This window comes from Rhinopithecus bieti, unplaced genomic scaffold (genome assembly GCF_001698545.2).
Source record: "Rhinopithecus bieti isolate Rb0 unplaced genomic scaffold, ASM169854v2 scaffold_32597, whole genome shotgun sequence".
Classification (NCBI taxonomy): domain Eukaryota; kingdom Metazoa; phylum Chordata; class Mammalia; order Primates; family Cercopithecidae; genus Rhinopithecus; species Rhinopithecus bieti.
In genome coordinates, this window is record NW_016813826.1 from 103,687 (window position 1) to 118,249 (window position 14,563).

Below are 14,563 nucleotides of genomic sequence, written 5' to 3' on the forward strand. Positions count from 1 at the left end.
TCTCCACCCTGTGAGGTGTGGGGTGTCAGACTGCCCCTAGTGGGGGATTTCTCCCAGCTAGGCTACTCAGGGGTCAGGGACACACCTGAGCAGGCAGTCTGTCCGTTCTCAGATCTCAACCTCCGCGTTGGGAGATCCACGGCTCTCCCCAAAGCTGTCAGACAGAGTCGTTCGCGTCTGCACCGGCTCCTGCTACTTCCCCTGTTGGTCTTCAGCTGTGCGCTGTCCCCAGAGGTGGAGACTCAGTTGAAAATGCAGAAATCACCGGTCTTCTGTGTCGCTCGCGCTGGGAGTTGGAGACTGGAGCTGTTCCTATTCGGCCATCTTGCTCCGCCCCCTCAGAATTTGAATTTCTTTGTTGTAAATTGACAGACTTCGAAAGTCAAATTTTCTTAGATATGGAACCCTTTGTTCAAACAGACTTTTAGATGGAAGCCCAATTGTTAAAACAGATAAAAGTTGGGAGTGAAGTGGGGAACCCTAGAACCACTTTTGCCTTTCTCTTTTTCTTGCTCTTCCATGATTGCCTCCAAGAGAGATTCACCAAGCATAACTCAGTAATCTCGATGATCTGAATAAAAGTTATGGTTTTGGACTGGACTCAGTTGTCAAACCAGTGATAATTATCTCTTGTCACTTTTAGCTTTTATTATTAGAAAAAAAATTCACATAAAACTTTATCTCTGACACAGAGCAGAATCACTATATACTGCGATAATCATATTCTTCACATTACTTATTTAAACCAAACCAAGTCCTGAAATAGGACCTTATCCTTTATTTGCTTGTGGTTCATGATTCAATTGAGTATAACTAAGGATTTCTTTTTCTTTCTGTTCCAAGCTTTATGAGAAACTTCTTTTTCCTAAACTAACAACTAGTATCACTTATATAATAGAGTATATTAATTCTTGCAGAGATTGAGTTTGAAGTAGTTTTGTTAGGTGAAGCTTGTCTTCATCCTGGTTTCCAGTAGAAAATGTCTGTACTTATGCTACAGAAAGAAATGTCATTTGAAAATAAATTTTTAAAATGTTTTCAACAAAATAATACTAAAATATTACTGCCTGGCACTTGGATGATCAGTACTCTTTGGATGATGACTAATCACCATTTTTATTAATAAGGAGTAACATAATCACACAATAAAGGAACATCTAGGAGCCCCCAGAGTGTGACAGATGATGACATTCTAGGTTTAGGCTGCATCGTTCTATGGGAGATGTTGTGATTTAATTTCAATTTTTATGAACCAGTACTGGGGCCAAGGAGCTGTGCTAATTGCTAGAGACTGAGATATAAATAAGCCCTATATATGCTTTAGAAAATGTTACTGTCTCGTAGGGAAATGTAAACGTATATAAAATAGTCTTTTTAAAATATATTAATATTTTTCCCAGAGTGCCCTGTGAGCAAAGAGGAGAGGCATTATCTTCCTGTTTCCAAACTCATCTTTCTCAAAGAGATAGTCAATTCCATGTTATCCTGTCCTTAATTCTCCCTTGTCTGGTAATCTTCTAGAGAATTGAATCTCTTTATGGTGATTAATCTGCTTTATGGTGGCCCATAAGGCAGCCTGATACTCAGAAATTATTCTACTTTTGGTCCAGATTAACATGTCGTCAGATTATTTTTATAAGCTGTAGCATTATTTATCCCTTTGGGTATTATTGCAAATCGGCCAATGGATAACAAAGAGCCATAAACATAACTCAGTAGTCTCCAAACTTAACTATTTAATATTAATATGTTTTTATCTTCAGATCTTTCAGTTGGCTAGAGGTTCTAGTGAGTGTTGCTGATGGGAAGCATAGCTAGACTCAGGACGAGGAGAATAAGTGGAAACCTATCCCTAAACCATAGGCCCGTAATCTTATTTCCTGGGGTTCACACTCATCTTTCCCTAGTGTATCTAACTATATACCAGTAACTATGAGAAAACCTTGACTTTCCTAACCGTAGGAACTGCATGGCATTGACAGCTTATATCCTTGAGATTTCCTTGGATTTTAGTTTTTCAAACACACTGGTAACTCATTTGTATCTTCTTTTCCTTTGTGTAACATCTTTTATCTCCTTGTGTAAGGAGCAGCAGTACCATTAACCAATAAGGATATTGTCATTGGCTAATAAGGAAAAAGGAGCATTAAAGGCTACATCATAAATGATTCTTGCTTTTGCAGGTATTTTGACAGAGATGTTAAATGCATTAGAGATTTCTTCATGAAACGCTTCAGCTACGAAAGTGAGCTTTTTCCAACCTTTAGGGATACCAGGTTTGTACTCCCCATTGCTTTACATAATAGTTTAAATATCTGGACTGTGTATTTCTGTTTGTTTTTTTTTTTTTGAGGCGGGGGCTCGCTCTGTCACCCAGGCTGGAGTGCAGTGTCCAGATCTCAGCTCACTGCAAGCTCCGCCTCCCGGGTTCCCGCCATTCTCCTGCCTCAGCCTCCCGAGTAGCTGGGACTACAGGCGCCGCCACCTCGCCCGGCTAGTTTTTTGTATTTTAGTAGAGATGGGGTTTCACCATGTTAGCCAGGATGGTTTCGATCTCCTGACCTCGTGATCCGCCCGTCTCGGCCTCCCAAAGTGCTGGGATTACAGGCTTGAGCCACCGCGCCCGGCCAGGACTGTGTATTTCTAAAAATTAACATTTTCATCTAAAAAACTTTTCAAATAGTCACTGTTAGATGTCATTGCTCTGTAGTACATAACTGAAACTTAAAAACTTGGAAATACCTGCATTTGGTCCATTAAGGCACGGCTATTGAATTTTAGAAAGGGAACATATCTAGTTTCTGATAAACTCAAGAACTTTTATTCTATTTTGGATGCTATGTGAGTAACTCATTCATAAGGAATCACACCAAACGTTCATTGAAATTTATGTTTTTCCTTTATCGGGACCAGGAGGTATCTTGTTTTGTTTTGTTTTGTTTTGAGAGGGAGTCTCGCTCTGTCGCCCAGGCTGGAGTGCAGTGGCCGGATCTCGTCTCACTGCAAGCTCCGCCTCCCGGGTTTACGCCATTTTCCTGCCTCAGCCTCCCGAGTAGCTGGGACTACAGGCGCCCGCCACCTCGCCCGGCTAGTTTTTTTTGTATTTTTTAGTAGAGATGGGGTTTCACCGTGTTAGCCAGGATGGTCTCGATCTCCTGACCTCGTGATCCTCCCGTCTCGGCCTCCCAAAGTGCTGGGATTACAGGCTTGAGCCACTGCGCCTGGCCCCAGGAGGTATCTTTGATTGATTCTCAAGACATAACTATTATGTGCATTCTCAAAACTCAGTTTTCTCATGTTTATTTTATACACTTAAGATATTTTCTGATCTGGGATGACGCACATAATCTGAAGGAAATCCTTAGCCCCCTTTGAAAGTTAATTTACAAAGCTAATAAACATAAGCTGAGGTTTTTATAACTTTTTTATTTATATTGTTGTTTTTCAGTTACTTTATTCTTAAAATTACAGCCAGCATATACCTTTCATATTTGTATGCCTGTGTCATTTAAATACATTTTAGGAAAGGAAAAAATTATTTTTAACATATAAGCTATTGAACTCACTTGAATCATAATTTATCAGAGTAGTAGATATTTACTTCTCTTAGATAAACATTTTTTCCTCTTTCAATGCTTGACACCTTTTTTTTTCTAGGAGGGAAGACACTCTTGATGTGGAGGTTTCTGCCAGTGGCTACACGAAGGAAATGCAGGCAGATGATGAACTGCTTCATCCATTAGGTCCGGATGATAAAAATATTGAAACAGAAGAGAGATCTGAATTCTCATTTTCAGATGGAGAAGTGGCAGAAAAAGCAGAGGTTTATAGGTCAGAAAATGAAAGTGAACAGAACTCTCTAGAAGAATCAGAGGGCTGCTATTGCAGATCATCTGGAGACCCTAAACAAATAAAGGAAGACAGTTTATCAGAAGAGAGTGCTGATGCACGGAGTTTTGAAATGACTGAATTCAATCAAGCTTTAGAAGAAATAAAAGGGCAGGTTGTTGAAAACAACTCTGTAACTGAATTTTCCGAGGAGAAAAACAGAACTGAAAATTACAATGGGCAAGATGGTCAGAGAGTTCATGGAGGAGTCCCTGCTGGCTCTGAGGAGTATGAAGATGAATGCCCTCATCTAATTGCCTTGTCATCATTAAATAGAGAATTCAGGCCTTTCAGGTATAGACTTCTGTCAATTGCTTTTTAACTTTAGTCTTGAGACCGATACTTTCTTAGATTCTAGTAAATGAACGTTTTTTCCAAATGATGAGGCAGAATTGTATTCTGCCGCCTTGATATGTAAAATGAAAGCCAAGTAATTTTTTGTTGTTAAAAACTCAAAATAGCTTCCTTTTCAGTTGACCTGATTCTAGGCAGCCTATTGACTAAATTTCAAGTAATTCTTCCTTAAAATAGAAACCGATGACTGGGCACAGTGGCTCATGCCTATAATCTCAGCACTTTGGGAGGCCAAGGCAGGCACATCACCTGAGGTCAGGAGTTTGCGACTAGCCTGGACAACATGGCAAAACCCTGTCTCTACTAAAAATACAAAAATTAGCCAGCATGGTAGCCTGTGCCTGTAATCCCAGCTACTTGGGAGACTGAGGTAGGAGAATCCCTTGAACCCGGGAGGCGGAGGTTGCAGTAAGCCGAAGATCGCACCACTGCACTCCAGCCTGGGTGACAAGAGCGAAAAACTGTCTCAAAAAAAAAAAAAAATACAAACTGATGACTTTCAAATTATTATAGGTCCTTGGATACATTGATCAGGTTTTAGATGGATGAGTTATTCCTCACCTATTTTCCTAATTACACATCTGATGTGTGTTTGAGTTATGTAAAGGCATGTAAATATTAAAACATGCAATAATGTACTTTCTATATGAAACATCTGCAGTGAATTTTCTCTAGTACCTTGAGCCTTCTGTCCTTTGTTCATGTGTAGTTAAAATTATGTAATGATACTATGTTTTCTTTTAAGAATTTTTTTTTTTTTTGTAAATATTAATAAGACTCAGCTTAGTGTAGGAAAAGTTCTAAAACTTAATTTTTTGGATTTGGGATAGCTTATTCAGAATCAAACTGTAGTTTAATGAACTACTGGTTTTATTTATTTCAAAACAGTAATATGACAATTAAAATTACTTCAGCAATACATTTATTAAACATTTTTCAGTACATATTTGGGCTTATATCTTAAGCCTACCTTTATCTTTACAGTTTTATTCATGAAGCCAAACATAAGAATTTTGTTCCTTTTTCATATAGCTGTGTATCTGTGTCACAGGGCTACTGCCATTTAAATAATAAACTTGGAAAATTAAATCAGAAGTTTAAAAGGAAAAGAATCAGGGGTGACAGAGGCTCAGGAATTTGAGTGATTGTATTAGCCTGGATTCTTCAGAGAAACAGAAATGAATAGGAGATTTATTATAAGGAATTAGCCCATGGGGTTATGGAGGCTGAGAAGTCCTAGGATCTGTAGTCAACAAGCTATAGACGCAGGAGAGCCCATGGTACAGTTCTAGTCCAAATCCAAAGGGCTGAGAGCCAGAAGAGCCAATAGCCTAAGTTCTAGTCCACATCCAAGGAAAAGAGAGGACCTATGTCCCAGTTCAAAGACAGTTCTCTCTTACTCTGCCTTTTTGTTCTGATCAGGCCTTCAATGGATTGGATGAGGTCCACCCACGCTGGGGAGGGCAATCTGCTATACTCAGTTTATGGATTCAGAAACACCCTCAAAGACACACCCAAGTTAATGTTTAAGCAAATATCTGGCACCCTGAGGCCCAGTCAAGTTAACATGTAAAATTAACCATCACAGCAATAGAAGAAAACCTACAAAGGATTAAATGGTCTTTTAAACTCAGAGTGGGAACAATAATTTTGTTCTCACTCTCTGGATACATGCTGGGCAAAACTTACATTCAAAGTAAAAGCAAAACAGCAGATGTTGCTGAAAAATATTAACTGTTAGGAGTTAATATTGTCTGAGTTTTTATACATTCCATATATTGAAACTTTGAGCCATGTGAAAACATTCATCTCTAGGTTGCAGATTTTCCTACCCTAGTGGAGCTGACTATCATGAGTACCGTCTGTTACCGTTATATCTTCTGTTGTTTGTGAAGGTGGAAAGAGTCTCAAAAATTTAGATAGGCAGAAACAGATTTATATAGTTCAGTGAAAGAAGAGGAGAGGATTATTAGAAAAGGCAAGATGAATTGTGGGGAGGTGATAAATTTCAATCGCTAAAGCATTCTACTGTTTTTAAATTTTGATGGTGACTAATAAAATGCTGGAAAATCAAAATTGTTTATATAGAACTTAACAGTAGGTAGTTTTATCTTCACAGAAATTTTAAAATATAATCTTTCTGAAGTATTTTATGTCTTCAATTTTGCTGCATGCAAAAAATAATATAATCAAATGGGATTCATTACATTATACAAATTAACTAGATACATTGTGGATTTTTTAATTTTAGAGATGAAGAAAATATGGGAGCTATGAATCAGTATAGAACAAGAACTCTGAGTATCACTTCTTCAGGCAGTGTTGTAAGCTGTTCAACAATTCCTCCGGTAAGCAGTCATTCAACATGTACTGAATGTTTATTTGATCACTACTGTGATCTGATTGCCTTGTCTCATTAAACAAATAATGTATGCTTTTCAGGTCCAGATTTCTGTTGATTGCTTTTTGAATTAAGTCTTGAAACCAGTACTTTCTTTGATTTTAATAAATGAGTGTTTCTCAAAGGATGTGGCAGAGTTGTATCCTGCCACCGTTATGTGTAAAATGAAGGCCAAATGACTTTTTGTTGGTAAAACTCAAAATACCTTCTTTTTCAATTGTCCTTCAGATTTTGGGCAGCCTGTTGACTACATTTCAAGTAATTTTTTCTTAGACTACAAACCGATGACTTTCAAAAAATTAACGTAGGTCACTTGATAAACTGATCAGGTTTGAGATGGATGAATCAATCATTCTTCATATGAGCTGAAGATTAATGAGCTTGGTCACTGTGAGGATTGTAAGGTGTATAAGACAGCCTCAGACACTTGGACTTCCATGTTAATGATATAACATTTTTTTGTTGTTTGTTTTTGTTTTTGTTTTTTTTGAGATGGAGTTTCGCTCTTGTCATCCAGGCTAGAATGCAGTGGCGTGATCTCAGCCCACTGCAACCTCTGCCTCCCAGGTTCAAGCAATTCTCCTGCCTCAGCCTCCTGAGTAGCTAGGATTACTGGTGCCTACCACCACACCTGGCTAATTTTTGTATTTTTAGTAGAGACAGCGTTTCACCATATTGTCCAAGCTGGTCTCAAACTTCTGACCTCAGGTGATCCGCCCACCTTGACCTCCCAAAGTGCTGGGATTTCAGGCGTGAGCCACCATGCCAAGCCAATGGTATAAAATTATAAGTACAAATTTGGTCAGGCACTGTGGCTGAGACCTGTGATCCCAGCACTTTGGGAGCCCAAGGGTTTCAGGCCAACCTGGGCAACATAGCAAGACCCCATCTACAAAAAACTTAAAAATGAGCCAGGTGTAGTGGTGTACACCTATGTTCCCAGCCACTCAGGAGGCTGAGGCAGAAAGATCACTTGAGCCCAGGAGGTTGCAGCCACCATGAACTGTGTTCCTGCCACTGCACTCCAACCTGGGCAGCACAGCAAGACCCTGTCTCAAAAAAAAGGAGACCCTTGTTCCTGGCTTTGCAGCGTTTTGCAACTATCTTCTTTTTTAGGAGACAAGTTGGTTGATACAAGGTTATATACAGTTATTAAATGGCAGACTGTAGTGTTTCAGAGAAAGAAAAGGTCATTGTGAACCCTATTTCACATTTCTTATTCATTTTGTAAGTTATATGCCGTGCACAGTATATCTTAACTAATAAGTAATTTTAGTTTATGATCAAAAGATATATGAAGACTTTTCCTTGGGTGATTGCTACCATCAGGTCATTTCTATAGCTGTGAAGGCATTCTTGGATATATTGAGCAATACTGAATGCTTTCAAAAATAATTTTCTATTACAAAACCTACTCTGAAAGCCTTCTTTTAACCTAAAAAGCAGAGGAACAAGCAGTTTTCATCTTGTTTTTTCCATCAGTGTTCATGATGGACCACTAGGTGGCACTATGTTAATTTTTAAAAAATTCTGCCTATACACTATATTTTTTCTATATAATCTGTATTTCTGTTTGGAATTTAATTTTTCCTATACAACAGTTTCTATATAGTACTTTTGGAAAGTACTATGTAGTGTTTGGAATCTTAAAAATTCATGCTGTCAATATATAAATAGAAAAGGTATTAGCAGTGTACTATTTGAAATGGTTCATAATTTATGAAATCTTTCCAGGAACTGGTGAAACAGAAGGTGAAACGTCAGTTGACAAAACAGCAAAAATCAGCTGTCAGACGTCGATTGCAGAAAGGAGAAGCAAATATATTTACCAAGCAACGTAGGGAAAACATGCAAAATATCAAATCAAGTATGGAAGCAGCTAGCTTTTGGGAAGAATAATGTATTTAGGATCTTGGATATGTTTTAATATATTTTTTAAAGTTACTGTAATTCCTTTTTGAGCCCTTATTTGTCTTTTTTGAGCCAAAGTTATCATATATTAATAAACCCTCTTTCATCCATAAATTTGGGTCATTCAGTATGTGTCTTGCAAAGAATAATTATCTGCCACAGCAGTCCATTTTTTCAAAGTAATTTGGGTAACTAAAGTTAAATAAATAACTTTATTAGAGATATTTGCATATTTTAAAAAATCTAAACATTTTTGTTGTTTTCTGTTGAGGATTATATGATACAATGCACATAAAGCAATTAGAACAATGTTTAGCACATTATAAGCATTCAATAAAACATGGCTATTAGAATCATTATAATGATTCTGAAATTCTGCTGACAACTTGGTTGCATTTTATTTGGCAACTGGAGGAATTTCACTGCCTTATTTTTCTTTAGAAGTAAAGATAAGCCTTTGGAAGTAAAGATAAGCCAGTAAAGTATAATTTGCTTAATTAATTGATTAATTAATAATCTGTTTTGTGCCACTTACATTGGTAATGTGGTCATGAGAATGGAAACTTACTTGAGATAGTCCACCACAATTTTTCCAGTTGGCAGCTTGTAAGCAGGCCTGAGTATCAGAAGATTTAGGGGTGGGGGAAAGTGGAGTAGAATGAAGAATGAAATGTTCTTTCTCATATGCTTATGTAAGTGGGTCCGGAACATGTTCTCACCTCAATGTTAACAAATACCTAATTCAGGAAAGAAAATACATAGCCATGGTCCCTTCCTCAAGTACTTTATAATTCAGTGAGATGTAAAGATGAGTGCTTAAGTGTATGCACCTGATTATTGTCTCTTCATTGCCGCATAAGCGGGAAAAGGGGATCACTTGCAGTGAAAAATGGCCATTAGATGGCAATATCACCCCATAGTCACCAAACAGGATTACTTGAATCCCTAATTATGTTCTACCAGAGGGAATATAGTACAGACTTTTCCAAGATTGATAAAGACAGCAGATTCCCTTTCACCTTTGCCAGATTAACTACTAGCTATTTGCAAGACCTGTCATTATCTAATAAATTGGTTTAAATATATAGAAGCTAGAAAATGCCAATTCCTGTTCCCTTGAAAATTAGACATTGAAATATTTAAATACCTCTGCTTTGCATTTTAGATGTATCTTTGAATTCAGGTATTCATTTTGTATAATCTCTCGACTTTTAAGCATTTTTATAATGTAAAGTTGAAAACAGCTTAATAGAACCACAGGATGTTTATTTTGGAATCATTTTCTTATATTCAGAGTGTGAAAGCAAATTGGGAATAAAGCCTTAGCCTGCTCAGCTTTACCTAGTTGACTCAGTTGATTTTTGAGTATCTACTACATAAGAAGCCCATTGCTATTCAGAAACTCAAGACAAACATGATTTTTACCTCTAATAGCCTAACATTTCATGTGGGCCAAAGAATAAATTGTTTCAGTCAAAAATGGAGGCCTTACCTTATTTGGGCAAAGATTAGTGCTAGCTATTGAAGATTTACTAATAAATGATCTGTTAAGGTTTTAGTTTTTTCTGAATATGTTGTTTTGGTTGTTGAAAACTAAGGTATAGTAGTTATTTTTTGAAGATATGTTTGGCCAGCCGTCAATTAGAAGTTAGAGATTGTCCTAACAGATAAGCTATAACCCTCACATTTTAAAACATACATAGTGAACAATGAACAAAAATGTTAAATTTTACTAATGTGGCAAAGCTGTATATTGTGATTGTTAAAACACTTGTTTTGCCTAGGAGTTCCAGATTTAAATCCTGGTTCTACACTTCCCAAACCTCAGGTACCTTCTGTAGCCTCTCTAACCTCAATTTTTTTGTTTGTAACATAGGGACATTTAATAGTACCTACCTCAGAGTTGTGAAGACTAAATGAAGTACCACTTGTAAAGAGTTTATTACAGTGCCTGACATATACTGTATGGTTAGTACTGCTAAAATGACTTCTTTAGGTTACCAAAAGGAAAATTCCACAAACTGACCACCTTTCCTATTCTGAAGGTCACTGGTATTTCAACTATGATCCCTTGTTGTGTATTTATCCAGACTGAAATATGTTTTTCTAGTAACCATCTTGCATAGTCTTAGTGTCCCCATTAAATAAACCTTTCCTACAAACTATGCGGTTTATATTTGTGTTAACCTTGTGGTATTGGTAGCCATTGGTCTGTTCTTTGGCACATAGCTGGCTATCTTTGAGCCTTTTCCAAAACCATAGATGTTTAATAGATACTAATCAGAGTTAGTGCAGCTCAAGATAATCATTCTTTTAGCCAACTGCTTAGTAAATTTTCTGACAAAATACATAGCTGCCTAATTAAAAAACTCTGCCTGGTGCTGCCTCCCAGGTTGCTACTTACAAAGGATAGAGGGATGAGTTATGTTAGGTTCTCAAAGCACTTTCTGAAGTGTAGGTTTATTTCACTGTCACAGATTCAGCACTCTTGGTGGACTGCAGTTCGCCATGCCCAATCTTCTTTATCCCTCCTTAGAACATCTCCCTAGAAAGCATCAGGCCATATCTTAATTTGCCCTTGGTCTAGTTTATGAAGTACTGGAGCCATCTTATGCAACTGTGTAAGGAGGCTGGAGATTAAAGTTCAGAATAGCCATTACACAGTTGTGTAATAACCAGGAGTATGGAGATAACTCCAAAGCTACAATACTTTTATAGAAAACTTTGTCATTCACAAAAACTATGTTGTTACATTTTAAAGACTGTAAGTGTTCTTTTACCTTAATATTGTAAATAATGACATTAAAAATATTAACATTTTGCAGTAGAGGCTGAACAAGATGACCAAATAGAAACCTCCACCAATCATCCTCCCCACAGGAACACCAAATTGAACAATAATCCATATAAAAACATACTTTCATAAAAACCAAAAATCAGATGAGAGATTGCAGTACCTACTTTTAACTTAATATCACTGAAAGAGGCACTGAAGAGGGTAGGAAAAACAGTCTTGAATTGATGATGCCACCACTCCCCCATCCCTTGACAGTGGCCACATGGTGTGGCAAGAGAATGTGCACTTGGGGGATGAAGAGTACAGTGATTGTGGGACTTTGCATTAAAACTCAGTGCTGCCCTGTCACAGCAGAAAGCAACACCAGGCAGAACTCAGTGCCCATGGAGGGAGCATTTAGACCAGCCCCAGCCAGAAGGGAATTGCCTATCCCAGTGGTCAGAACTGGAATTTCGGCAAGACTTGCCACCACAGGCTGATGTGCTCTGGGGTCCTAAATAAGCTTGAAAGGCAGTCTGGACCACAAGGACTGCAATTTCTGGGCAAGTCCTGGTGCTATGCTGGGCTTGGAATCAGTGGACTTGAAAGACACACGACTTAGTGAGACACCAACCAGGCTGGCCAAAGGACTACTTATGCCACCTCTCACCCAATCCCACACAGCACAGCTTGCAGCTCCAGGAGAGACTACTTCTTTTTGAGGAGAGGAGAGGAAAGTAGAGAGGACTTTGTCTTGCAGCTTGGATATCAGCTCAGCCAACTGCATAGGGCAACAGGCAGAGTCCTAAGACCCCCATTTCAGGCCCTACCTCCTGGAAAACATTTCTAGACACACCCTGGGCCAGAAGGGAACCCACTGCCTTAAAAGGAAGGACCCAGTCCAGGCAGGATTCATTACCTGCTGACTAAAGAGCTTTGGGGCCCTTAGTGAGCAGCGATAGCCAGGCAGTACTCCCCATAGACCTTGGGTGCAACTCAGAGATATGCTGGCTTCAGGTGTGACCCTGCATATTCCCAGCTGTGGTGCCTACAGAGACTCCTGCTTGAATAAAAAAAGAGAGGGAAGAGTAAAGGGGACTTTGTCTTGCACTGTAGGTACCAGCTCAGCCACAGTGGAGTAGAGGACCAAGTAGGCTTTTGAGGTCCCTGGTTCCAGGCCTTGGCTCTTGGATAGCATTTATGGACCTTCCCTGGGCCATAGGGGAGCCCACTACCCTGAAGGAAGAGTCCCAGGACTGCCAGCACTTAACACAAGCTGACTGAAGAACACTTGGGCCTTGAGTGAACACTGGTAGTAACCAGGTGGTACGCAGCATGGGCCTGGGGTGGTGGTGACCATGGGGAGAGACTCCTCTGCTTGTGGAAAAGGGAGGGAAGAGTGGGAAGAGCTTTGTCTGTGGCTTGGGTGCCAGCTCAGCCACAGTAGAATAGAGCACCAGGTAGATTACTAAGGTTTCTGACTCTAGGCCCAGGTTCCCAGATGGTATCTGTGGGCCTGCCTGGGGCCAAAAGGAATTCTGCCACTCTGAATGGAAAGAAACTGATTGTAGGGTCCTAGGGCCTTGAGTGAACATAGGCAATAGCCAGGCAGTGGTTACTGTAAGCCTTGGGCAAAACCCAGTGCTGTGTTAGCTTCGATCTGACATAGCACTGTCCCAGTGGTGGCGGTGGCCATGGAAGTGCTTGTGTCACCCTTTCTCCAGTTCTAGGCAGCTCAGCACAAAAAAAGAGACTCCATTTATTTGGGAGAAAATAAGGGACGAGAGAAAGTCTTGCCTGGTAATCTAGAGAATTCTTCTGGATCTTATACAAGACCACCAAGGTGGTACCTTTATGAATCTGCAAGAGCCATAGCATTACTGGGCTTGGTGTACCCCCCAATGCAGATACAGCTACAGTAACCAAAAAGTTAAATTATAACAACTAAGTCCCTTCAAATACCTGGAAAGCCTTCCCAAGAAGCACAGGTACAAACAAGCCCAGACAGTGAAGATTATAGTAAATACCTAAATCTCATACCTAGACATCAATGAACATCCACAAGATTCAAAACCAGGAAAACAAGAATCCACCAAACAGAATAAGGCACCAAGGACCAATCCTGGAGGGCTAGAGATATGTGACCTTTCAGACAGAGAATTCAAAACAGCTGTTTTGAGGCAAATCAGCAAAATTCAAGAAAACACAGAGAAGGAATTCAGAATCCTATCAGATGAATTTAACACAGAGATTGCAATATTTAAAAATAATCAAGCAGAAATGCTGGAGCTGAAAAATGTAATTGACATACTAAAGAATGCATCAGAGTTCTTTAACAGCAGAAATGATCAGACAGAAGAAAGAATTAGTGAGCTTGAAAACAGGCTATTTGAAAATACACAGTCAGAGATACACAGTCAGAGAAGCAAAAAGAAAAAGGAATAAAGAATCAAACAAGCCTACAAGATCTAGATAACAGCTTCAAAGGAGCAAATCTAAGAGTTATTGGCCTTAAAGAGGAAATACAGAGGGAGACAGGGGTAGGAAGTTTATTCAAAGGGATAATAACAGAGAACTTCCCAAACCTAATGAAAGATGTCAATATTCAAGTACAAGAAAGTTATAGAACACCAAGCAGATTTAACCCAAATAAGATTACCTCAAGACATTTAATAAACTCTCAAAGGTCAAGGATAAAGAAATAATCCTAAAAGCAGCAAGAGAAACAAATAATTTAAAATGCAGCTCTAATACATCTGGCAGCAGACTTCTCTGTGGATACCTTATAGGCCAGGAGAGAGTGGCATGACATTAGCACTGAAGGAAAAAAACAAAAACCCTTTTATCCTAGAATACTATATACAGCAAAAATATCATTCAAATATGAAGGAGAAATAAAGACTTTCCCAGACAAACAAAAGCTGAGGGATTTCATAAACATCAGACCTATTCTAAAAGAAATGCTAACGGGAGTTCTTCTATCTGAAAGAAAAGAGCATTAATGATCAATAAGAAATCTGAAGGTACAAAACTTACTGGTAATAAGTACACAAGCAAACAAAATATTATAACATAGTAATTGTGCTGTTCATATCTTGCAGAGAAAGACTAAGAGCTGAACCAATAAATAATAACTACAACCAGTTTTCAAGACATACACAGTATAATAAGATAGAAAGAATAAAAAGTTTAAAAGTAGGGGTACGAAGGTAAAGTATAGAGTTTTATCAGTT

General features: G+C 38.6%; 1 protein-coding gene across 1 annotated transcript in view; it reads left to right on the forward strand.

The window, feature by feature from the left end:
- RIOK2 (RIO kinase 2) overlaps positions 1–10,719 on the forward strand; it is a 27,998-nt gene extending 17,279 nt beyond the window's left edge. Inside the window, exons 7-10 of the mRNA XM_017848972.1 lie at positions 2,184–2,276; positions 3,658–4,182; positions 6,494–6,590; positions 8,378–10,719. Coding sequence (XP_017704461.1) covers positions 2,184–2,276; positions 3,658–4,182; positions 6,494–6,590; positions 8,378–8,542 — 880 coding nt within the window. The 3' untranslated portion in view covers positions 8,543–10,719. The remainder of the gene's footprint in view (positions 1–2,183; positions 2,277–3,657; positions 4,183–6,493; positions 6,591–8,377) is intronic.
- Positions 10,720–14,563: the final 3,844 nt, after the last annotated feature.